This window comes from Vicia villosa, linkage group LG2, assembly GCF_029867415.1.
Source record: "Vicia villosa cultivar HV-30 ecotype Madison, WI linkage group LG2, Vvil1.0, whole genome shotgun sequence".
Taxonomy (NCBI): Eukaryota; Viridiplantae; Streptophyta; class Magnoliopsida; order Fabales; family Fabaceae; genus Vicia; species Vicia villosa.
Window position 1 is genome coordinate 171,431,612 of NC_081181.1, and position 25,918 is coordinate 171,457,529.

General features: G+C 33.8%; 2 protein-coding genes and 1 long non-coding RNA gene across 3 annotated transcripts; all 3 read left to right on the forward strand.

Moving 5' to 3' along the window:
* The first annotated feature begins 211 nt into the window (after positions 1 to 211).
* Positions 212 to 5,212, forward strand: LOC131647439 (uncharacterized). The gene is made up of 3 exons (XR_009297832.1): positions 212 to 297; positions 645 to 718; positions 5,107 to 5,212. It is a non-coding gene; the product is annotated as an uncharacterized LOC131647439 (long non-coding RNA).
* An 86-nt stretch (positions 5,213 to 5,298) lies between these two features.
* Positions 5,299 to 6,043, forward strand: LOC131647440 (uncharacterized). Its single transcript, XM_058917329.1, has 2 exons — positions 5,299 to 5,447; positions 5,542 to 6,043. The coding sequence occupies exons 1-2, from the start codon at positions 5,361 to 5,363 to the stop codon at positions 5,860 to 5,862; spliced, it is 408 nt and encodes a 135-aa protein (XP_058773312.1). The 5' UTR covers positions 5,299 to 5,360; the 3' UTR covers positions 5,863 to 6,043.
* A 17,205-nt stretch (positions 6,044 to 23,248) lies between these two features.
* Positions 23,249 to 24,747, forward strand: LOC131647441 (LOB domain-containing protein 40-like). The gene is made up of 2 exons (XM_058917330.1): positions 23,249 to 23,579; positions 23,889 to 24,747. The coding sequence occupies exons 1-2, from the start codon at positions 23,390 to 23,392 to the stop codon at positions 24,473 to 24,475; spliced, it is 777 nt and encodes a 258-aa protein (XP_058773313.1). The 5' UTR covers positions 23,249 to 23,389; the 3' UTR covers positions 24,476 to 24,747.
* The last annotated feature ends 1,171 nt before the right edge of the window (positions 24,748 to 25,918 follow it).

The following is a 25,918-nucleotide window of genomic DNA, read 5'->3' on the forward strand; positions in this document are numbered from 1 at the left end:
TAAAGATACTTATTTGAAAAGGTAGAGACAATAACTCACTTAGTAGTATGTAGTTTGTAGAGGTGAGGTGACTTTATGAATAAACATGGAAGGAAGAAAAATTAACCTATGAATTAAAAATGGTGCTTTTTATCTCCAGTTGTGAAACTGCTCTTTATCTCCTATTCTTTAAGGTGCAGCTAATTTGATTTCTAATTTGTTTTTTTTTTAGGTGCAGGCTTTGCGTCTTTCTTTGACAGTTAGAAACACGATAGTGTCATTTCACGTTGGTCTAGAGCTAGAATAAGACTTGCTAAGGTAAGATACTGGATAATAGTTAATGTTCTCACTAAATGATGTTATGCTATGTATATGGTGCTAATTATTTTTCTTGTGTTTGAGAAGAGGAACACAAAAGTTAGTGTTATTTTTTTTAGTACTCATGTTCATGTCTTCCATTGATGCTATGCTATGCTATGTATATGTGCTAATTATTTTTCTTGTGTTTGCTTCTGAATTAAGGACTTGTTGATTCATGAATCTTTGAATCTTTGAATTGGTCATATTAGCAAGATTCATATATTATTCAATTGTATTAAGTATCTAAGGTAGTAGTAATGTATTCTATTATACGATGACTTATGATTGCCTCTTTGTATCTGCAGAATCTGAATCTCTAAAAGAAAATTGCTTAACCTTGTTCCCAATATATCACCACTCTTCTTTCTCCTTAGTTCAGGTTTGTGCTCTTAACTATACTTAAGTATACTTAAGTTAGGTTGTTATGCTTCAGGTTTTGTTGACTTATTGGAACAATGTTTCGTGAGGTTTTATATAAAAGTATAAGTTTTGAAGTTCTACTGTTATTTTGATTACATGAAAACTTTGGCATACTATTTCGTGAGGTATATTTATATATTTACTTATTTGTGGGATTGAGAATGAAAATGCTATCTTTATTCTAAACCATGATCGTTGTGCACTATGAGCATGTTTGAATGTAATACAAACATTTCAACTCTTCCTCTTGCTATTTTGTAACTTGGTTTATGGAATTCTACAAGTTTTGAAATGGATTGAACTATATTAAAACATGCTCATATATTAAATTGACTTTAAGAGATAAGAAGGAAATATCTATATTTATTTCTGAAATGAAGTGAGATGGGAAACATTCACATTATTCTCTTTCAAATTTTACATTATTCTCTTTCAAATTTTTACTAGTGATTTCATTTTCAACCAGTTTTTTGGTTTGTGGACTTATATTACCTTGAAATAAGGTAATGTCTTCTTTAAGAAATCGGGTATTCTGATTAGGTATTCTATTATGATGATAGCTATTTATTATCTTGACAGAATTCCTTAGTACCTGATAGAGAAACCAAGAAGCATTTGTTTAGCTTAATTAAGTCATGGATAAGACATGGATGAGATCAAACCGATTGTCGAAAGAGTACGAGAAAGGGGTATGGGAATTCGTTGAGTTTGCGGTTAAGCACTCCGAAGACCCGCTTCGAATGCCGTGTCCTTGCTTGGGTTGCTGTTATGGGGATAAGGTTGACGGGAAACAGTTGGGATCCCATTTACTACGGTTTGGAATTGATAGAAGTTATACATGTTGGACAATGCATGGTGAGAAAAGTAACGGGAATGCTGGGTCGAGTTGTAATAGGAAGTATGCTTCAAACGACGATTGCACAGACACATACGATTGTGATCGAGTCGAAGAGATTGCAGAAGCGCTTGAAGAAGATCTTGCGGATTGTCCCAAAATGTTTGAGAGGTTGGTAAGCGATGCAGAGAAACCGTTGTATGATGGTTGTTCAAAATTCACAAGATTGTCTGCGGTGTTAAAGTTGTACAACTTAAAGGCGGACAATGGATGGTCGGATAAAAGTTTCACAGAGTTATTAGCCCTTATGAAAGATATGCTACCAGAGGATAATGTTCTTCCCAATCGAACGTATGAAGCCAAAAAGATGTTGTCCTCTATTGGCATGAGCTATAATAAGATACATGCATGTCCAAACGATTGCGTTTTGTTTCGAAACGAGTATGCGGCGTTGAATGAGTGTCCTAAATGTGGTGCCCCTCGATATAAGAAAAAGTTGTCTCCTGCTAAAGTCTTATGGTATTTTCCTATAATTCCGAGATTTAGACGCATGTATCATAGTGAGACCGATTCAAGACACTTGACTTGGCATGCAGATGAAAGAATTATTGATGGAAAGTTGCGACATCCGGCAGACTCACCATAATGGATGAAAGTTGATACTGATTATCCTGAATTTGGAAAAGAAGCAAGAAACCTTCGGTTGTCATTGTCTACTGATGGAATGAACCCGCATGGTATTCAAAGTATCTCGCATAGCACATGGCCTGTGATTCTTATGATCTATAACCTACCTCCGTGGCTATGTATGAAGCGTAAGTACATGATGTTATCAATGCTAATTTCTGGGCCTAAACAACCAGGGAATGACATAGACGTATACTTGGCACCATTAATCGAAGATTTAAAGTTTTTGTGGGACAACGGTGTGGAGGTTTACGATGGGTATAGGAAGGAAAGTTTCAACTTGAGGGCGATGTTGTTTGGAACAATTAATGATTTTCCAGCATACGGAAATTTATCCGGGTACAGCAATAAAGGTCAAAAGGCGTGTCCCGTTTGTGAAGATGAAACCGATACGACACGATTGGATCTTTGTCAGAAGAATGTCTTTCTCGGTCATCGTAGATTCTTAAATTCTAATCATCACTACCGTGGGTGGAGAAAAGCATTCAACGGAAAGGCCGAACATGGTACAGCCCCGCCTTTTTTGTCAGGTGATCAAATTTTTGAAAAGGTGAAAGATGTGAGCACTCAGTTTGGCAAGCCTTTTGCACATTCACTTGTCAAGGGTGGGTGGAAGAAGAAGTCCATTTTTTTTTAACTTCCATATTGGAAGTCGTTGTACGTAAGACATTTCCTGGATGTTATGCATATTGAAAAAAATGTATTTGACAGCGTTATAGGTACGTTACTCAATATACCAGGAAAGTCTAAGGATGGCGTTAACATAAGGAATGACATGGTAAACATGGGGATGAGAACTGAATTGAGACCCGTGACGAAAGGAAGACGAACATATCTGCCACCTGCTGTTTACACTCTATCTAGAAAGGAGAAGAAAACATTGTGTAAGTTCCTCAGTGAAGTTAAAGTTCCAGAAGGCTACTCTTCAGATATTAGAAGACTTGTGTCCATGAAAGACCTCAAGTTAAAGAGTTTGAAGACGCATGATTGTCATGTTATAATGGAACATTTTTTACCAATAGGTATACGTTCTATTCTGCCAGAAAAAGTAAGAAGCGCAATAACTAAGCTGTGTTTCTTCTTCAGGTCAATTTGCAGTAAGGTGGTCGATCCCGCGATCTTACCAACATTGCAAAAAGAGATAGTTGTTACTTTATGTGATCTTGAAATGTATTTTCCTCCCTCGTTTTTTGACATAATGGTTCATCTAGTCGTTCATCTTGTGAAAGAGACACAATTGTGCGGACCAGCTTATGTGAGATGGATGTACCCTGCTGAACGTTATATGAAAATATTAAAAGGGTACGTGAAAAACAGAAGTCGACCGGAGGGTTGTATTGCCGAACGATACGTTGTTGAAGAAGCGGTTGAGTTTTGTACTGAATATCTGTCAAATGTTCAATCAATTGGACTCCCCAAATCTCATATTGTCGAAAAAAAAGAAGGAAAAAGGCTAATTGGAAATAAAGTTGTGACAGTATCAATGGTCGAACGGGATCAAGCGCACTTGTATGTTCTGCACAATGAGATTGAGGTTGAGCCGTATGTTGAAATGCACAAGGTTGCTCTCCGAGATTTAAATCCAAATAGAAATGAGAACTGGATAGTATGAGAGCACAATCGAAGTTTCATATCGTGGTTTAGGGATCATATTTATTCAAAGTATCGTTCAGATCCTGCTTCAGTAACAGAAAGGTTGAGATGTTTAGCCTATGGTCCAAGTGTAATTGTGCTTTCTTATAGCGCATACGCAATTAATGGATACACATTTTATACCAAAGAACAGGATGATAAAAGTACTATGCAAAATAGTGGTGTTACCTTGGTAGCTGAAGTAATGCACATATCAAGTGCGAATGACTTAAATCCGAAATTTGCAAATTTGTCATATTTTGGGGTTATCGAGCGCATTTTGGTGTTTGATTACGCGAAGTTTCAGATTCCTGTATTTGGTTGCAAGTGGGTTGAAAATAATAGTGGCATACGAATGGATAAGTCAGGATTTTTGCAAGTGGATCTCAATAGGGTAGGGTACAAAGATGAGCTAGCCTTTCATTTTAGCCTCTCAAGCTAAACAAGTGTTCTATGTCAATGATCCGACAAGTACGAAATGGTCTATAGTGCTTTTATCTAACAAAATAGTAGATGAAAACATTGAAGATCAAGGTGATATTGGTGTTGGCATTGAATCTTGTACAAGAAACGATCATAATGAGAATGAATCTTGTACTAGAAATGATCATAATGAGGGTATTTGGATCAATCCAACCGTCCGCGTTGTTAAGAGACGCGTAGAACACAATCCTACAAAGAAAAGAAAGAGACGTTAGTGATAAAGGTAATAGTATACATATTCCGACTAATTTGTTTTATTCAATTTGTACCGATTGTTTTAATCAATAGTATAGTACTTATTCAATTTTGGTGCATATTCTCGTTTTGTACATAACTTTTGAACCATGTATCCGTTTGTCGACTTCTTTACATGTAACTATACTATTTTGACGATTCCGGAGCTGCTCATGCACTTATATGTTCATTTCGGGACTGTTTTTTTATCGGTTTTGCTTCTGCCCGTAATCAAAAGTCGGGCTTAGGGTCTGAATTTCGGAAAACCGACTTTATTTTTGAGTCCGTGGGGACGTTTTACCATAGCCATGTAAATTTCGTTCAATTCCGACAACTTTATTTTTTGACGCTTATTTTGATTTGTATCGATTTCGTTTCCGATTTACTTGTACATGCATGGTTTGACTTCCATTTTACTTGTATAGATTGTTAGCTTATTAATAGTGTACTAATGTGCTTTAGTTTGTTTGATACAGGTTAAATGGCTCCGGATAGAGATGCTCCACCTGAAAACTCACAAGAAAGAGATGCTCAAGAAAGAGATGCCACGGATACAAATGCTCCACCTGATACTGAAGCAAAAGAAGTTGCATGAGGCATCACTATCATGAAGGGAATCGTTCGACATAGAGACCAAGGATTAGTATACCGATTGGAATGGAATTCTGATAAACAAGCAATTGGTCCTAATTCTGCAAAGTTGACAAGTTATATTGGTACACTTGTTCGTATGCATATTCCGGTCTCCGTAGCTAGATGGAATATGAAAAGCGAAGACTTGGATGCGAAAAAAAAAGCGATTTGGGACGAGCTTCAGGTATATATCATATATGGTTAATTGTTGTTATTATCTTGATGATAAATTGTTTAAATTACTTATACTAACACACTATGAGTATGTTTTTTTGCAGAGGACTTTTGAGATACCAGATGATCGTAGACGCTACATACTTGGTTTGGCCGGCAAAAGATATAGAGGGTGGAAAGCTTTTTTGACAAACACTTATCTTAAGGATAAAGATGGAAACTTTCTTGAAGAGGCACCGGGACGGCCAAAAAAGTATGAGATCTTCATTGGTGAAGAAGATTGGGCTAAGTTTGTAGAGCAAAGAGATGAAGATTTTCGGAAAAGGAGTGCCAAGAATAGTGCGAGAGCATCCAAACCCGCATATCCATACAAAAAAGGGCGTTTGGGATATGCACGCTTGGAGGATAAAATTGTAAGTAAATAGAAATGCGTTTTAATTAATTGTCTAAATGTGTTTTATTTGACGATTTTATCTTTTGTGTCAATGCATAGTTAGAGGAGACTAAAAGTGAGGAAACCTCACTTCCTGAACATGTGTTGTGGAGGGAAGCTCGTGTGGGCAAGGATCATGCTGTCGATCCCGAAGTTCAGAGAGTTTTTACTGAATGTGTAAGTATAATACTGTGTCTTTAATTAAATCAAATGTTTTTTAATATATAAATGATTTTTTAATGTAAATGAATTACAGGAGACCTTGTCGCAATCGGCATCCATCGGTGAGGGGAGCGTACTTAGTAGAGCACTAGATGCTCCTGAGTATCCCGGTCGGGTGAGGGGTAAGGGTCATGGTGTGACTCCAACCTCTTTTTACAAGAGTCCTAGGAGAAGAAATCCTTCAAATGAAGAAGTGTTGCAAAAGTTGGCGGAATTGCAAGCACAAGTCTCTGAATTGCAAAGAGATAAAGAGGCGTATATGAGAGAAAAGTGCAACACTTCATCGGTGAAAGAAACTAGTGATAAGGCTAGTATCAACTATCAAAGGAAATTTCCCGAGGTAATTATAATTTTTTTTCCTTTTAAATTGTTCTATTTTATTAATGATAATGACTTTATATTTACTATTGGTTTAGGGCATTTCATCTTGCCAACTATACTTATCGGAACCGAGTTATCGACTAGTTGGCAAGGGAAAAGTGCACAACACTTTGGGAGATTTACTTCACCATAGACCGCTCCCGGATGGACACCTGAAAGTATCGGTGGATGTTGTAGTAGATCATGATGCGATGCTACCGGTACCTGACATGGTCTCAGAGACGACATTGCTGCGAGATGCAATAGGATCATTTGTTGCATGGCCCTCGGAGCTCATTACCATTAGTGATGAGGTATATTGAAAACGATTATAAATCATTTAGTTTTCGAATGTCAATTCTAAACCGTTTATTAATTATTTTTTACATTTTAATTTTAGACTGCTCCTATAAAACCCACAGTTAAGGGTAAAGGGATTTTACAGGAGGAGGAGTCCGTTGCATCACTAAAAGAGGTACATTTAAAGTGTTAATAATTAATCTGAATCTAAATCTGCATGATTTTATATTTTACATAACTTATATGATTTTTAGGCATCCGCTCGAGAGTCACAACAAGTGACGCAGCAAGTTCGTACCGTACCACCCACTGGTCCTCCGAAGCCAGCGGGAAAAAAAGGCGGTGCTTTTGTGCCTCGGTACCGGTCGACGCTCGCAACAATGGTTGATATGTCCGATTTGAAGGATGGTGCTTTACGTGAAATCGTTATGGATGAGAGTGTCTTCGGTATTGAATTCAAGTCACTTATTACACTTGATGACTTGGAGGAGATTTTTAAGCATGATCAACTAGGCGTCAATAACATGCACTCATACATTCGGTAATATTCCCTCATCCGATATATTATTTAATTAGTCCCACAATATAATTTATTTACACATTTCAATGAAAATAATCTAATGTTTATTATGTTTTTATTTAAGGTTGTTGTATGACAGAGTGTTGCGCGGGACTCCGTTGTCTAACAGATTCCGTTTCGTGTCTTCCGCCCACTGCAGCGGAATGGCAATTGATTCGGAACCGGAATCAGTTAGACAGCGCTTAGTAGATAGATTCATGTCCACCGGCAATACAGAATGTCTGCATCTTTGGGCGTATAATACCCAACCAGTAGGGTTAGTTTCTCATTCTTTGTTCATCTAATCTCTGTTTCTTTTGTGTATAGCAAAATTTTCATATAACCTATTGTTTTTATTTATAGAGCACACTGGTTGCTGCTTGCTATCAACCCTATAAGGGAAGTCGTGTATTATCTGAATTCGGTAAATGGTGAATGGACCAATTATCCGGCCATGAAGGACATCGTTGATTTGTAAGTGGGATCGTTCTAAATATATATTCGTGTATATTTATATATATATATTTACTTATTTGTGGGATTGATCTAAACATATGCTTTTATATATTTGTTAATTAGATCAATACAAGTGTTCCGAAGTCAACGGGACGCACAGGTATCCCGAACTAAATCTAGCAACATTACTTGGATCCAAGTGCAGGTACATTATTTTTCACAATGTTGCTTATAATATATTTATGCTACTTGATAAAACAATGCACAACTATAGAATCTTATTTGTTTTCTATGTAGTGTCCGCAACAGAAAAACAGTTACGATTGCGGATACTTTGTATTGAGGTTTATGAAAGAAATCCTTCAGGCAAATCAATTAGAGATTCCGCTCACGGTATGAATTTATAACTTAAGATAATTTCATATAATTTATTACATTTAACTAAATGTATCATTCATATTTTGTTTTTGTTTTGTAGTACCTTGACGAATTCCGTGCCGCTGGATACCCGAGACTTAAGTTGGAAGAAATAAAAGAGGATTTGTTTCATTTTTATATTAAGCGCTTTTTCATGTAGGATTTGTGTCGAATTGAAGTACTATAATATTATTGATGTTGTAATGATGTATATATATAATTTTGGATATTATAATGGTATTATATTAGTATATATATATATTGTCTTACTGATGGCTGAAATAATATCGTCGAAAATAAATTACAGGTCGAAAATATTACAGGCTGAAAACATATTACAGGTCGAAAATATTACAGGTCGACTGGGAGGATTAAATTACAGGCTGCACATTAAAATACCTCATTTAGCTACTAAAGCGCTTTTTAAAAAAGCGCTCTTAAAGGCCCACATACTAAAGCGCTTCTTTTTAAAAGCGCTGCCAAAGATTACTAAAAAAGAAAAAAAAAAAAAAAAAAACAACATACTAAAGCGCTTTTGTAAAAGCGCTCTTATAGGGGGGGCTATCAGAGCGCTTTTTCTGGAAAAAGCGCTCTTAAAGCCCACCCTATAAGAGCGCTTTTACAAAAGCGCTTTAGTATGTTGCGTTTTTTTTTTTATTTTTTACTCTCACAGGTGGGCCTATCACAGCGCTTTTCTGGAAAAAGCGCACTTAAAGGGGGGCCTACCAGAGCGCTTTTTCCTGAAAAGCGCTCTTAAAGGGGGGCCTACAAGAGCGCTTTTTCCAGAAAAGCGCTCTTATAGGGGGGCCTACCAGAGCGCTTTTAAAAGCGCTTTCGTAGCCTATGCCAGCGCTGGCTTTGGCATCGCTTTAAAGCGCTGTTAAAGCCCAAAAAAAGCGCTCTTGTAGCTGTTCCGTGTTGTAGTGTAACATGTAGTTCATCGTCGTCGATATCACCGGCCAACTCTAACTTTTGTTCATATAGCTCCTGCAAGTATGAAAATTTGGCATGAGAGCCTCTAGTTTTGTCACAGTGGATCAGGACATCAATTGGATCAACTCCCAAATAAATTACCATAATCTCTTGGACCTCGCCGCGTTTGATCCTGGAATGATCAAATAACTTCCCCATGATGGGAAGGTGTGGAAGGCAAGTGACGTCATCTAGTGTAATCGTCATCTCGCCAATAGGGAAGTGGAAAAATGATGTTTCTTTATGCCATCTCTCACCAAAAGCCCCCCAACATGCCATGGATGATGGTTTGGTAACCGGAGCAACACAAGCCGGGAAGACCGGATTATCAGATGACATTTTGGAACCAATTATCCTCGGGATCAGGGGCGGAGCATCAGCTGGACAGGGGGTGGCCATGGCCACCCCAAACATTTCAAAAAAATTCAAAATATTAAGGTGCAGTTGTATAAATTCTAATAAATCATAAAATGAATATGTTATGTTACAATTAGATTAATATGATTGAGTGTGGCACATCGGTAGTTCTTTGTTTTACTAATCCAAAGTGTCTTTAGTTCGATCTTTCTTGGACAATTTTTTGTAAAATATTAATTTATTTTAAAAAAATACATTTCATAGGAATCGAACCCTAAAAATTAATTAAAATTATGTAAAACTTGCCACTGCACTGTGAAATGTGAAACATGCATGTTAAAGTGATGAAACTATAAATATATACTTCATCTATGATTTGTAGCCCCCTCTATACAAATTTTCTAGCTCCGCCACTACTCGGGATGATCAAGCTTGTGAATTTTTTGTTGTGGTTAACAGACTTCAAACAATTGTGCTCCTGTTAAAAATAAAATATGACAATATCGGTCGTAGGGAATTTGTTTAAAACATAAAAATAACAACTATTAACAAATATACCTTTCCAGCCTAGACATGCCTAGCAACATGGTCTATATAGTATATCAATAATGAGGTGTCAAAGGACCCTCATAGATAAGGGTCTGCAGATTGAGGGACATTATCATGTTCAGTAGGAGGTGCCTCCTGGTCTACGTGAGCATGGGATGAGGACCCATGTGACATGAAGCTTCTAGAACTCGATGCTTCCTCGTCATGAGGCCTAGGGATGGTTCCCTTCCTAGCTCTGGATTTCACATTATGTGTCGTTATAGTATAGTGGTAAACATTCTTTTGCTTGTACATTTTTTAATTTTGAACCATAAAATTGTTTCATTTTCCAAACCTTGTTGATTCATGATTTTTTGGTTGATTACTTTGCTTCTTTAAGTTTGTTTGGCCTTGTTTGAGGACAAACAAGTTTAAGTTTGGGAGACTTTGATAAGTGTCAAATTGTAATTATTTTTGTGTATAGTTTTGCGGCACTTATTGTCTCTTTTTCCTTAACTTATGCATGAATGCGTATGTTTTCGTTATAGTTGTGCATAATATGTATTCGAGTTTTAATTCATTTATGTACCATTTGACCATTTTTCATTCGTTTTATAGGTATTATTTTATATCGGAGCCCTGAACAATAAAGCGTCGAAGGCACGACTTTGATAACACAGTTTGGAGCAATAAGGAGAAAATTCTACATAAGCCCGCTAAGCCAGAGTTGTAGCGTGCTATACCTTCAAGACATTAGCCAGGATTGATTCCGCAAGCTCGCTTAGCAAGATCATTTTTATTGTTCCAGATATTTTTCTCCAGAGGCGGTTTGTCTCTAATAAACGTGGGCTCGCTTAGCAAAAATCATATCGCTTAGCGAGGTCTATTAAATTTTGTGTTTATTTTTCATTTCAACTCATTTTCTAGGTTTTGGTTTGAGGAATATTTGTCCCAAATTCATCAACTCATTTTCTTGATGAATATTACGTAGTCTCCTTACAAATATATTTATACAAAATTATAAATAAAAGATATATTTTGAGTTAAATGGTTATGCATTGACAATGTAAAATAATTTTATACTGTTATCCAATAAGAATATATTATTCAGCCATGTCATATCAATAATCCAAAAATTACAATCTGACTTGGCGGAATATATGGTTCTGATTGATTGACAATGTAAAATATTTTACACTGTCAGTGCATCACCTATTTTTTTATATTTTAATAATAAATAAGTCTTAATTAATATCATAAAAATATTTATTTAAATGAAATTATACAAAATATAGGATATTTTTAATTTTTGTAAAAATTAAAAAATATATTAAAATATTATAATAACACAAAAAGTCCAAATAATAAAAAAATATATTTAATTCCGAAGAGAGAAGATTTTTTTAAAGTAATTTAATACAAAAATTTATTCTTTAAAAATATACAATTAAAATATCGCGAATTCAAACATGCGGTTATGCATATGATGTCTTTAACCTATCTATCATATAATTTATGTTCTATATTTACTTCTAAAGAAAATAGATGAAATTGTTTTAAAATAGAAGGTTAAGTTGTGTAATTTACCCTAACCATAATAATTAAGATAAGTTTAAACACAAAACCATTGGCTTCTTACTCAATAATACTAGTACATTATTTACTTTTCTTTACCTTCTTCAGCTGCGCCCATAGTCCAACAACCAAACCCACAAACCAGTCTATGGTTTTCTCCAAAACCATTTTCACTCCCAAAAACCAGGAACTTTATTTTTTACTATGTTTTTCTATTATTTTTCATTCAAAAACCACTGCTACTGGACCCCACTCCTCAATATGTGGCGATTCGAGTAAGCTTCAAGTGAGTACCACACGCTAATTTCCACACCCCTCGAATTTTGTGCATTTTTGCATGGCTCCTCTTACCGTTTTTGACCTTTAACTTTTTCTGTTTTTGTTTGGTAAACCTTGAAATTTAGGGATCTATCCGAGGGTAATTTAGGATATTGCAAAAGTATAAAATTTTATATTTGCTGGCTGCTCATCATATGATGCATCTGAATGTGGCATGATGGCGTTATTCCACGCCAATTACGCGAGCATCCACAAATGGCGAGTATAAGCACGCGCGTAAATGAGAGTAAGTTACGTTGTCCCCACACAAATGGAAATAAATTCATAAAGCTTCATTCCCTTGAAACTAGAAAGTGGTTCAAAGTTCAAACTTCCAATCTTCTTGAAGGTGCAAAGATTAAAAAAAGGTTTCGCTAAGGTGTCCTAAAAGTATAAGTAATGGTTGAAGTTAACAAATTAAAAAATATATTTAATGTTGTATGAAAATAAGAAACTATAAATCATATTTTAAAAATATATAATAGAAAAATGATTATTAATGATTTATTAATATTATAAAATAATATATATTTTAAATAATTATTTATTATTAAAATGACACGATTTTAAATGAAATAATATTAATAAAAAGATTATAATCTTTTTAAATTTATCTTTCTCGTAACAAAACTTTCATTGGTTTCATATTTGGTTTATTGTTTATGTTAGATAATATTAATATAAATTAAATATGACAATAAAGAATTTAAAAGTAATAGTAAAATATTTATTTTTAATTGCACAATTAAAAAAAAACTCATATCCGAGCTTATAATCGCGTGACTTTAGACATTTGTACATTTTTTTTTTATATTTTAAGGATATTTAAATAAAATTTAATTGTTAAGCACTGACAAATATATAACAGTTTTTAAAACAGTTTTTAATTGCTTATTAAAAAAAATATATAAAACATTTTACACCGCCGGTGAATCGTGACCGTTAAATATTTATTGAAATTTAACTTTTATTTTAATTATTTATAAAATAATATTTATGAATGATTGTGATGCAGTGATTGTGTAATAGTGCAAAGTAATTAATCTCATTTAAATATGCATATTCTTTTTAATTTATATTTTATAATAAAACTATATTACTATATTATTATATTATTTTAAAAAATTTATTATTAAAAATATTTTTGAAAATATTACCGTTGAATTATGAATTAAACATATTTATTTTACAAATTATTTTCTAAATATATTTTTAGAGTACTCTAGAGTTTAAGCCAGATGTCACCTTAGTATAAATCTTCTTAAGGGCAATCATTAAACATTATATAAGATTTTAAAACATATATAAATTTGTTAAAAAGATTAAGTTTTATAAGTTCTAACATTGATTAAATAAACTTTTATAAAATTACACATTTTAAATTATTCTCTTAATTTTTACAATTAAAAATTTAAGAGAAAAGTTGATCGTTTTAACCATTGTGTTTTTACTAAGAACACCGTCTGGATAATCTCCTAGATGCTAGTTAGGTGAAATTGTTGGAATATTAGTTTCGAGTGTGCTTCTTTATCAATATCTTTCTGTCAGATGTTTTCTGATTCCTCAACATTTACTCCGGTGTTCTTTATTTAGTATTTGTTTCAACTCTGTGATTTCTCCAACAATGAGCCATAGTAAATTGCCTCTACATTTTTCATGATTAAGTGCTCAAGGTAATGTCTTTCGTCTCAATAATTTCCATTAATCATGAATTATAACAAATCAAATATCAACTTCGTAACCTCCTTGTGACCCTTTGGACCGCCTCTTCACTGTTATGGTGGATTACCAACCCGGCGAACTGACTTCTATCATGGTCTGTCTCATATGATCTATCCGAGAACCTTCATGACCCTAGTTACTAACCCGACATGACAGCTTTTGTCATGGTTTTTTTAGTCGTATGAATTTTCGTATCCATAAATCATCATCTCATCCGAACTAAAAGAGGTATCTCGACTAAGATAAAAATCTATGATGTACATAAACCCCCCAAGCACAATGTTTGGAAAGGTGAAGTGTTTGGATAAATAATCCTGACATATGTTCGTCCACGTAAAACCATATCTTAACTCGTCCTTGATCTAACTAGATCCTGACCACCTGTCTTTTACCGGATGATGACATATGTTAGAGTGTTAAATTGGTACTGATTTTAAATATGAGAAATGCTAGTCAGTGCCCTTGGGATACTCTTTAAGTGAGTAAAGTGGTAAAATTTTTAAAAAATGCGTGTATTCAATGTATTGAAAATGTATTGGAAATTGAAATATTGACCTTTATAAATAATATTTTCTTTATTTAGTATGCTTAAAGAGTGCCCTGAGGGCACTCGTTAGCAAGACCCTTTAAATATTCCGTGGGATTTTTTCTCTCTCTTCATAATGATTACCTTTTATGGGAAAACTAAGCTCATTATGACTCTAACTGACATATATTTCTCAGTCGTTTCATAATCATAACACTTAGTGGATGAATACCAAACGTCTTTTTTCCAAACTCTCCGTTCTTTGAAATTTGAATATTTCAAAACTCTCTTTCAAAGTAGTCTTTTAAAGCTTTTATCCACCAACAACTTATCACAAAGCAACTTCAAGTATTCTCGTTTTTAGCTTACTTTTTCTTTTGTTTAATTTTTGTAATGGTGATTATACGTGAATGCGATGATCTGGGAAACATATTGATTCCTCAAAATGCCCACGATAGAAAAAAAAAACTTTGGGATTTATGCATGAAAGAGTGTAGAGATCATTTGGGTAAAGTTGTGTTTGACCTTATTATTAAGGAAGTTTATGGCGATATTTTTGCATTTATTAGCGAAACTGATTCAGAATCTTCATCATCAGGTTCTATAGAAATAGTGATGAAGATGATTGGATCTTTGATTGACCAAGAAGTAATAAGTTATGACCATAGTTCAATCAATGACAAATACATTTTCAAAATCCGATTTGAGAGGAATATTTCCCGAGTGACTCAGAATATCCTTGACGGATGTTGAGCAAGTTTATTGTTGATACCTTTCCATGCTTGCTAGCAGAGAAATGTTGTACCACTTTCATGGTCAGGTCTTGACAACTGACAATTGAAAATTTGAGTTAACCCATATACCATTGCAAGGCCACGTCTTTGAACGTTCTCGCCATAAGTTTGCATTTTAGAGAATCATAGGCACCAATGATTGTCATCTGGTTGTTGATTGCAATTATGTTCTCTTGAGGATCACTCTTGCCATCGAAAGATGCCAAGGATGGTGGCTTGAAGTTTTCAGAGACTTGATCATCCCATATCATCTCTACTAGAGGTTGTGGACCTAGAAGTTCCTCTTCTTCCTCCCACATCCCGGTTCTCAGTTTAACGGAATGTATGAACGCTATCTAGAACGACTCATTTTGTTCAGGGCCAGTCCTTAGAATTTGGGTGCCTTGGGCGAATCACAAGAGTGGTGCCCCTATAATTTTTTAATAATAAATACATAAGGATAAAAGAAATAGTTGCATAAAAAACACATTTTCATTTGACATTGTGCAAAAAGAATAGAAATATTGATCGTTGAATCAATGTTTATACTACATCAAAACATAAACCACTATAAAGAGACTTATTATTATTATTCTTCTTCTTGATCCCGTCTTTTTTCTTATAAAAAAATGACCAAACCTTTAAAATTATTTAAATATCATCCTCTTAGCATTTTTTTGTTGCAAAATCATTAATAATTTGTTCATAATCAAGGTTCTTCAAAAAATTATTTTCAATTGAAATCAACGCAATACTATTTAATCTATCTTGTGACATAGTAGACCTCGAATAAGATTTTAATAATTTTAATTTAGAAAAACTTCTTTCAGCAGATGCAACACTGATAGAAATAGTCAATATTACTCTATAATATATGCGTGAATTAGGAAAACAATTAAAAGTCTTTAAAGAACACAATATCATATAACTTGATTTTGATTCAACGGTTAAAGCTTCTCTAATAACTTTCAATTCTTCAAACAAAATGTCATCATTAAGACAAGAGAATCGTCATGTTTTAAACAAGTTTTAAGATGTTTACAACATGCTTTTAAGTTCCTATCAAATAATGATCTAAGTCTTTCAATACTAAACAAGAATTCAAAAATATTTACATATGTGCTATACTGCTCAAATCTTCTATCAAGTGAGTCAATTATTTGATCTATAATATATAAGAAATAATGATTTCGAAAAGACTATTCAATAGACTCAAGATTCAATTGTGTGGGTTGAGATGAATTCTCATCAAAGTGTTGTTTTCTATTACTTTGACGTTTTTGAATAAACACACATTCAATCTCTATTTCATTTTCAATCTTTTCACCACTAACCTTAGTATTTACAAATTCATATTCTCTATATTTTTTCAAATACTTGATCAAACATTTTACTAGTTTTATAGCCACATCAATACACATGTATTTCTTTTTTTGTTGCAAACTTTTGCTAATTTCATTAACAACAGTTAACAATTCAAACCAAACAATCATAGCTACTAAAAATTCAAAGTTTCCAATTTCATGAGTTGCTAAAGATTCAACTTCACTCTTATTTTAGGGATCATTATCTTGCTCAGCTAGTTGAAGTAGTGCTTCACTCTTAATTTTGGGATCAATAATACAAAATATTTTCTATATCATTTTTTTTTAATTTTAGTGTCTCAATTAAATCTTTAGTTGCTAAAATTATGGATATATTAATTAATTTAATTTTAGAGTAATTAATTGATTTTATTCTACTCTATATTTTATTTATGAGAAATTACATTATTTTATTGGCTTAAATGCAACTTTGGTCCCCCTATTTAGCATTTTTTTTGATTTTGATCCCCCCACTTTTAAAACCACCATTTTAGTCCCTATTTTAACTTTGTTGCTTGGATTTAGTCCCCCAGTCAATTTGGTTCATAATTTTAATGACGTGGCGTGTTTTGGGCTGATGTGTCAATGCCAAGTCATTTAAATATTACTTAAACTAATGATTTATATTATCATAACTATTTTAATATTTTCATTAATTAAAATAATGTCACTTAAGTTAAATAGAAAATAAACAAAATGGAATTAAACAAAAACCACACTGTTTGTTTTCCATTACGATCATTACTCTGTAACTAAAGAAAATGAAGAACGAAGAACCCTAGGCTGCGACGAAGACGAAGTGGAACTGGTTTCGATAACCCAAGTAACGTTGTCTCTTATTCGATTGCGTTTGCTACAGTCACACTATTCGATGGCGTCACCCAGCTCCGTCTCCAGGTAAAATTGCGTTTACTTTATGTTGTGGTCCCAGATTCTGATTTCTTTATGTTGTGGTCCCGTGTTTGTGTATCCATTTTTAGGGTTTGATTTGTTTTTGATGTGGTCCCAGATTCTGATTTCTTTATGTTGTGGTGTAGTGTTTGTGTTTCCATGTTTATGTTGTGGTCCCAGATTCTAATTTGTCGTGTTGTCGTGTTCTGTTGTAGGCCTTCAGAAACTCAACTGGTTAGACTCCGAATACACCATCGGGGATGTTTTGTCGACAACCCAGTGAAGTTATATGTTGGTGACATTGTTACTGAGATGGATTGGGACTGGGATGTGGACTACCTATCCTATATGCAAATCGAAGATATGATCAAAGCTCAGGGGTATTGTAACATAAAGTGTGTGTGGTATTTGGAATCCAAACTTTTCATTTTCCCGTGGACTTAGGTCGTTGAACAATGATAGCGACGTGTTAAGGTTTGTGGAAGACGTTAGAGGATTTAAAGTCGTTGACATTTACGTTGAGCACAAGGTTGAAGAAAATGTGGAGGAAGTAAATGTGGAGGAAGTAAATGTGGAGGAGGAAGTTGATAATGAACAGGAAAATGTGGAGGAAGTAAATGTGGAGGAGGAAGTTGATAATGAACAGAAAAATGTGGAGGATGCAAATGAAGAGGATGTAAATGAAGATGAAGAGGAAAATGTGGATAATGAGGAGGATGTAAATGAAGATGAAAATGTGGAGGATGCAAATGAGGAGGAAAATGTGGAGGATGCAAATGAAGAAAGTGAATCTGATCCCGATTATAAAATGAGCAGTGAGGAAGATGAGGATGATGATGAAGTTGTTTTTGATGAGTTGGATTTAGGTACTGATGCTGGAATTGATTGGACCACAATTCTCCCTACGGTTCCAACACAAAACTCTTCAAGGATGGATGTCACTTCTGATAATGATAGTTGTGATTCAGAAGTACTTCGTACTCCAACGGATAGTGATGCTGAAGATGCGATAAAGGAGTATCCAACTTTTAAGAAAGATACAAAATTTGAATTAGGGATGATGTTCAAGGATAAAGATCAAATCAAAGATGCCATCAAGGAGTTTGCATTGGAGAAAAACAAGAGTCTTGTGATCAAGAAAAATGACAAAAGGAGAGTTGTTGTCAAATGTATTGAAGGATGTCCATTTCATATTAGGTTTAGCAAGAGGTCTACCAACCAATTTTGGCAAGTTGTTAGCTTCGTTGATCAACATACTTGTCATAGGACAGCCAAGAATAGACAAGCGACAACACAATGGTTAGCTCGCAAATTTGTTGATACTTTAAGGCACACTCCTGAAATGAAAAGTAAAGGCCTGGTTGCAGAAGGTCTTCAAAGGTGGGGGGTAAAGTTGTCAAGCCATCAAGCATATAGAGCCAAGAGGAAGGCAATAGAATTGATTTAAGGTGCTGGTCGCGAACAGTTTAACCATCTAAGGAGTTATGCTGAGGAGCTGTTAAGGTCGAATCCAAACTCTACTGTTATCATTAAGTGTGTAGATTCAGCTGCAGGTCCGGTATTTGAAAGAATATACGTATGCTTAGAAGCATGTAAGGCAGCATTTGCAACTACGTGTAGGCCTTTAATTGGATTGGATGCCTGTTTTCTAAAAGGGGAATATGGAGGTCAGTTAATAGGTGCTTTTGGTAAGGATGGAAATAACAAGATTTATCCAATTGCTTATGCCGTGGTCGAAGCTGAAACGAAGGACTCTTGGCAATGGTTCCTGAAGTTATTACTTGATGACTTAAATTCCGTGCAACAAATGGATTATGGGTTTATATCTGATCAACAGAAGGTATGTTATCTAATTTTTATCTAATTGTTATCTAGTTGTTATCTAATTGTTATGTAATTGTTATCTTGTTGTCCAGGGTTTGGTACCGGCTATTCTAGAGACAAGCCAACATGTTGAACATCGGCTGTGTGTTAAACACTTATATGGCAATTGGAGGAAGAAATATCCTGGGATAATAATGAAGGAAGCGCTATGGAGGGCAGCTCGGGCCACAACTATACCTGGATGGCAAAGATCAATGAATCACATGAAAGAGCTCAATCCTAAAGCTTGGAAAGACATGATGGATGTACCTGCAATAATCACATGAATAACAGTGCTGCTACAATAATCAGCTACTATAAAATAACAGTGCTGCTACAATGTCAGCTCAATATAATCAGCTAGTATCATAAACAATTTTGTTACTTTTATCCATGAACTTTAAATTTGAATGTGTTTGTCTGCAGTCTCAATATAATCAGCTAGTATCATATAAAATTGGGATTGTAGTTTACACCAACAATTGAGCTACAATATTAGCATATAAGTATTAGGCTAACAGATTTGTAAGACATCTATCATATATTAATAGTTTTCCTTAGAATTTACTCGGATAGAAGTGAAAGCAGAATTGTAATATTGTTTCTAAATGAGAACAAAGGATTGAACAATCATAGGTTGGAACTACTGCTCAAGAAGAACGCAACTGATATAGCTACTGCTAACAGGAATTTGGATACAAGCATCACCAAATAAGAGAAGCAAATAGATTTCTTATTCCAAATAGGAATTAGATTTCTATGCATCATCACCAAATAGGAATTTGGATACAAGCATCACCAAGCTACTGCTAACAGAATTGTAATATTATTCCTGTGCAGCTTCAGACAATGTGTACAGAGAAGCAAATAGATTTCTTATTCCAAATAGGAATTCTGAATTTAGAGGTAGCAGTACAGACATATTGGTTCAATTGGTTCAATTAATGATCCCATTTATCATATTGGTTCAATTGGTAGTGATATTAACAAAGATAATGCAATACATCAGTTATGCATACTTTTATCACTAAACATGAAGAATTCAATTGTTCAATACTGTCAAAAGCAATGTCAAAACAGGTTAACACAAAACCATTTGATTTCATTAAAGAGACAAAACAGGTTACAACCATTTGATTTCATTAAAGAGACAAAGTAAATTACAACCATTTACAAACATTGGAGTATCTCATTTGAGTACATATGTTGCAACCAATACAAATACACCTAATATTACAAACACCATACAAAAACCAACAAAATAAGACATAAACTTAATCTTCATCTGGAGTAAATCTTCCCTATTCTTGGTGTCCCTAAATAAGTCCACAAGTTCGTCGTTCTTGTCTTTCAAACTTCTAATCACATCTTTTGCTCGGTTGCTCATGTCTTCGTCGTACCATTGAAAGTAGTTGCAACCTTTTTTCTTCATCACCTTGTAATTACCACAGCCATGAAATCTTCTTCCTGGGTTCTCGTAAGTCTACGAAGTCATCAATGGAGATTCAAGGCCACAAAAACATCTACCACCTCTTCTTCTAGCACCGGATAAATTTGATGAGGCAAAAGAGAAATTTGTTTCTGACATTTTTTGGTGTAATACGAAACGGTTATGAAATATAGAGAAGAAGATGTTGAACAAAGAGAAGAAGATGTTGGATTTAAGGAATGGTGGAGAAGGCTTGAAGGTTGGCGATTGGGGTGGAAGAAAGCGGCTAGAAGCTAACACAGAAACTTGAAAGAGGCGTTTAGGGTTTCATGAGGAGTATATAGTACAATATAAAATGTTAACTTAAATGACATTATTTTAATAAATTAAAATATTAAATTAAAATATAAAATAAAAAAATTAATTTACTTAATATTTAAATGACCTGACATTGACACGTAGGCTAAAATCACGCCACATCATTAAAATTCTGCACCAAATGGATTGAGGGACCAAAAGAAATTTGAAAACTTAAAATAGGGACTAAAATGGTGGTTTTAAAAGTGGGGGGATCAAAATAAAAAAAAATGACAAATAGGGGGACCAAAGTTGCATTTAAGCCTATTTTATTAGTAGTGCCCCTATAATTTTGTTAACCAATATTTTTAAAGAAATATTATTAGCAAAAAATTTTGTAATATAAAATTCTCTTTTAATATATATAGGAGTAAGACTTTTTTTTTTGGTGCCCCTAAAATTATGGAGCCCTGGGCTCCCGCCCCGCGAGCCCGTGCTCAGGGCCACCCCTGATTTTGTTGTCATAACGCTTCTACGACCGCCAATAACTATGTAATTTCAAGAGGAGGACTGCTGGGCGATGATCTATACATTACAATGCTGTAAGACTAGTTGAATTTTGTGCGGCCCAGGAAATTTTTACTGAGGCCCCACGATGGGCGCCTAATGTTCTTGCTAAGAAAACTGTTTGGATATTCTCCCTGATGCTAGTCAGGTGAAATTGCAAATGCTTGAATATTAGTTTCGAGTGTGCTTGTTTATCAATATCTTTTTGTTAGATATTTTTCGATTCCTTAACATTTGTTTCGGTGTTCCTTATATAGTCTTCATTCAACCCTCTTATTCCTCCAACAATTAGCCATAATGAATTGCCTCTACGTTTTTCATGATTAAATGCTCAAGGTAAAGTCTGCCGTCTCAATAATTGCCACTAATCATGAATTTTAGCAAATCAAATATCAACTTCGCAACCTCTATGCGACCCCTTGAAATGCCTCTTCACAGTTACAGTGAATTATCAACCCGATAAACCGACTTCTATCAAGGTTTGGCTCCTATGATCTATCTGGGAACCTTTATAAGCCTTGTTCCTAACCTGAAAGGACGACTTCTGTCATGGTTTTTCTAGTCGTGTGCATTCTTATGTCCATAAACCATCATCTCATCCAAACTCCAAACTAAAAGAGATATCTTGACTAAGCTAAAAATTTGGGATGTACACAAAGTTTAATATTTTTGTATATATATTAAAAAAATATAATATATTAACAAAACAAATGTGACTTTCATGAAATTGTTTTGCTAACTATTAGTGTGTTTCACACATTATAAACATAAAATAGAATATACCGCTTTAAAACGTATACACATATTATTAACTAGAGAAAATAAATGAGAAAAAAATTTATATTAAAATTAAAACTAAAAATTAAAAATCATATATTGAGAGATAATGAAATATATTATATGAAATTTAGTTTTGCCTGATTTGATTGCTTTTAGTGACATAATTACATTACAACTCTTTAAGTAGTTCTCTTCGATTTCGAGTATAAGAAACAAATTTTTGTTCCATAAATTTAAATATAAACAAAAGTCACATTTAATTATTATATTCAATATTATTATTTTAAATATAATTTTATTTTTTTTTCACATTTCTATGTTCTTAACAATTTCTAGGGTAAAATTAAAAAGAATATACTAGCAATTTTTAAAGGTGAATTTTATTTTTAAGTTGTTTATATATGAGACTAGAAAAAAATATTATTTCTAATAGGATAGGTGAGTTCTTAAAATTTTTTTTACTCGTTATTTTAAGCACGGTTACTTTTTCTTTTTTTTTAATTCTTTTATTAAACCATAGTATTTTAAGCACTGTTATTTTAAGCATCATAATACATAAAGTAGTATCTTAAATAAAAAAAAAAGTAGTATCCAAAATACATAAAATAAGATCCCCTTTATTAATTTAAAGAATCAAATTATTATAAAAAAAATTAAATGACCAATTTATTAAAAAATAACTTAAAAAATCTCTGATATAATATTATCCATTAAAATTTAAAGTGTTCTGTCTAGTTGAATAAACAAATAATTAAATATGTGTTTTATTAATAATATAATAATATTACATTTATATCTTTAAAAAATGGTGTGAAAATATTGTCACTCTAAATTTTTTATATAACTTTATTTGATTTTTATTTATTGATTTTTCTTACAAATTAAAAAAAATGTAAAACGAACAAAATGGTAAAACACATCTAGCAATTTAAATTATTTTATGAAAAAGAAACATAAAATTAATCCACTGTTTTATGCACACGAAAAATAAAACTTCCTAGAAAAAACAATTGCTAAGAAACAGCTGCGCGTCTCCTTAAACATGTGAAAAAACCCAACAGCGCCGGAAACTCCCAACAAACAACTATATAATTGCCTCTTCACTCCCACAATCTCAATCCTTTCTCTCTTACCAAAACCAAATAAAAAAAAAAAACCCTTCTTCCTATTTTACATAAAAGTTGATTTTTTTTATACTTTTAATCAAATTGAAGCAAAGAAGAAAACAAAGGGTTGCATCAAAATGAGAATGTCCTGTAATGGATGCAGAGTTCTAAGAAAAGGGTGTAGTGAAGATTGTAGCATAAGACCATGTTTGGAATGGATCAAGTGTCCTAAATCACAAGCTAATGCAACTCTTTTTCTTGCTAAGTTTTATGGTCGTGCTGGTCTCACCAACCTCATCAATTCTGGCCAAGAAAATCTTCGTCCAGGTAAACAATTGCTCAATCCGATCACTATTATAAGTAAAATTTCACTTTTCAGAAATTGATTGAATAAATGATGTATCTGAGCCCAATATTGATATGCATGTTGAATTTTTAAATCAATTATTGTATTTGAGTTGAAATATTTAAAGCATATGATATGCATGTTGAATTTTTAACTGAATTATTGAATAACAGATATATCTGAGCTGATCTGATATGCATGTTGGATTTCTAAAGAATTTAGAGTTTTTTTTTTTTGAAAATTCATATCTAAAATTCTTATTGATGGTGATTTTTGGTTTTTTTTTCCAGCAATTTTTCGATCATTGCTATATGAGGCTTGTGGGAGGATCGTGAACCCGGTTTATGGGTCTGTGGGTTTATTATGGTCTGGAAGCTGGCAGCTCTGTCAAGCTGCGGTTGAAGCCGTTTTAAAAGGTGAGCCGATTACGCCGATTGCTTCAGAGGCTGCGAGTGGCCCACCGTTGAAGGCCTATGACATACGCCACGTGTCCAAAGATGGAAACTCGGAGGAGACTCAGCGAGTCAAGACTCGGTCTCGGTTCAGACGAGCCGTGAAGCCGGAGCTCAGCAAAGAAACCGGTTCAGTTGATGAGGCGAACCGATCTGGATCGTCGGGGAGTGAACCGGGTAAAGATAATGAGAGTGGGGTTTCAGTGGAAACTTCGATTATTTTTCATGAAGAACCGGAGTCCGAACCTAAGGTAAGTGACCGAGCCGAGGAAGGTGTGAGTGATGTGGTTGGTTTGGAGCTGAGGCTTGGGATTGAACCGGTTGCACGTGAGGAATATTTGGTTCCCATAAAGAAGAGGAAAATTGAGTTGAAGGATTGTAGTGTTTCTTGCAAAATGGAGCTTGGGCTTCAGTTTGCGGCTTAAACGGCTTGAGATGTTTTCGACTTAATCGGCTTCTATATAAGAGAGTTTTGAAAGAGTTGAGAAGTTTAGATGTAGAAGAAGAATCTTTTTTATCATGCTTTATTTTAATTTTATCGAAACTTTCTCCTTTTTTGGGCTGATCTTGAGAATGTGAAGATGTACAAATTTGGGTATGTAGAAAAAAATTAAAATAAAGTATTTATTTAATTGATTTTTCTCTAATAGTTAAAAAATAGGTGAAATTTACATAGAATTATTATATTTATCTGATGAGTCATAACCATAGTGAAGAAGGAAGATGGGGATATAAAATAAGTGAAAACAAATGTTAATGGTGTGTTCGATTGACCTATAGTATTAATGGGGTATAAGTGCAAACTCTAAAGCTTAAGTTAATAGCTATCAAACGTAGGAATATTTTTATACTTGGAAAATATTATCTATGATCCTTTATATAGGAGACAATTCATTTTTAAATTGAATGAATAATCAATGTAGTTAGTCTTTAAATCGGTCAAATACATTGATTATTCTATGAACTTAAAAACTAAGTTGAATCTTATATAAAGGAAGAGAGATGAATCTTATATAAAGGAACAGGGATAGTATGTATCTAGAGTGTTTGTAGTAATAAATATATAAAGATTTAAAGTTGTGAGATTGGATTTTGATCACCCAAAAGTTTTATCGGGCCTTATTGAATAGTATGGATCTTATATAAAGGAACAAGGATAGTATGTATCTAGAGTGTTTGTAAAGTTGCGAGATTGGATTTTGATCACCCAAAAGTTTTATCGGGCCTTATTGAATAGTATGAATATTATATAAAGTAACAAGGATAGTATGTATCTAGAGTGTTTGTAAAGTTGTGAGATTGAATTTTGATCACCCAAAAGTTTTATCGGGCCTTATTGAATAGTATTAGGCCTTATTGAATAGGAACAATAGCCCCCAAGCCTTAGCTAACGTAGTCGAGTTCATTTATTAAAAGTGATATTTTTTACCGTCAATAATTGAATAAATAACTTAATAATGTTAATTAAAAATAGCTCCCTGAACATTTTTAATGGATTCTCTGTAGTTCAACTGGTTTTAATTCTTTATAGTTCTATGGCGCAAGGGAGAGGGAGGCCAAAGAAGAAGGTTCTCTCACCATTGTTTCTTACCACAGTTAAGCAATAGAGTTCAAGGAAGATAAATGGTAGTGGTGAAGAGGGATCTATCGATGGAAATGAGGATAATTCGGGAGAACATCTTGATGAGAGTAGGACAACACAAACCCTAGAAACCCCTATCACAACAACATCTGAAGTACCAACGAAGAAATTATGTGTCGATGTAATTAATGGGAATCGTATACCAGCTAATAGTGTAGCGACTGAATTTTTTGCTCCTAGAATTGTGGAAGGAAAAATCGAGGTCGACATTGAAGAGGTTGATATA

Bases quoted from the DNA above. Each gene is read 5' to 3' on its own strand.
- LOC131647440 (XM_058917329.1), top strand. From the start codon at position 5,361: ATGCATATTCCGGTCTCCGTAGCTAGATGGAATATGAAAAGCGAAGAC. The intron at 5,448-5,541 runs GTATATATCATA...GTTTTTTTGCAG, and splicing joins CGATTTGGGACGAGCTTCAG to AGGACTTTTGAGATACCAGA.
- LOC131647441 (XM_058917330.1), top strand. From the start codon at position 23,390: ATGAGAATGTCCTGTAATGGATGCAGAGTTCTAAGAAAAGGGTGTAGT. The intron at 23,580-23,888 runs GTAAACAATTGC...TTTTTTTTCCAG, and splicing joins CCAAGAAAATCTTCGTCCAG to CAATTTTTCGATCATTGCTA.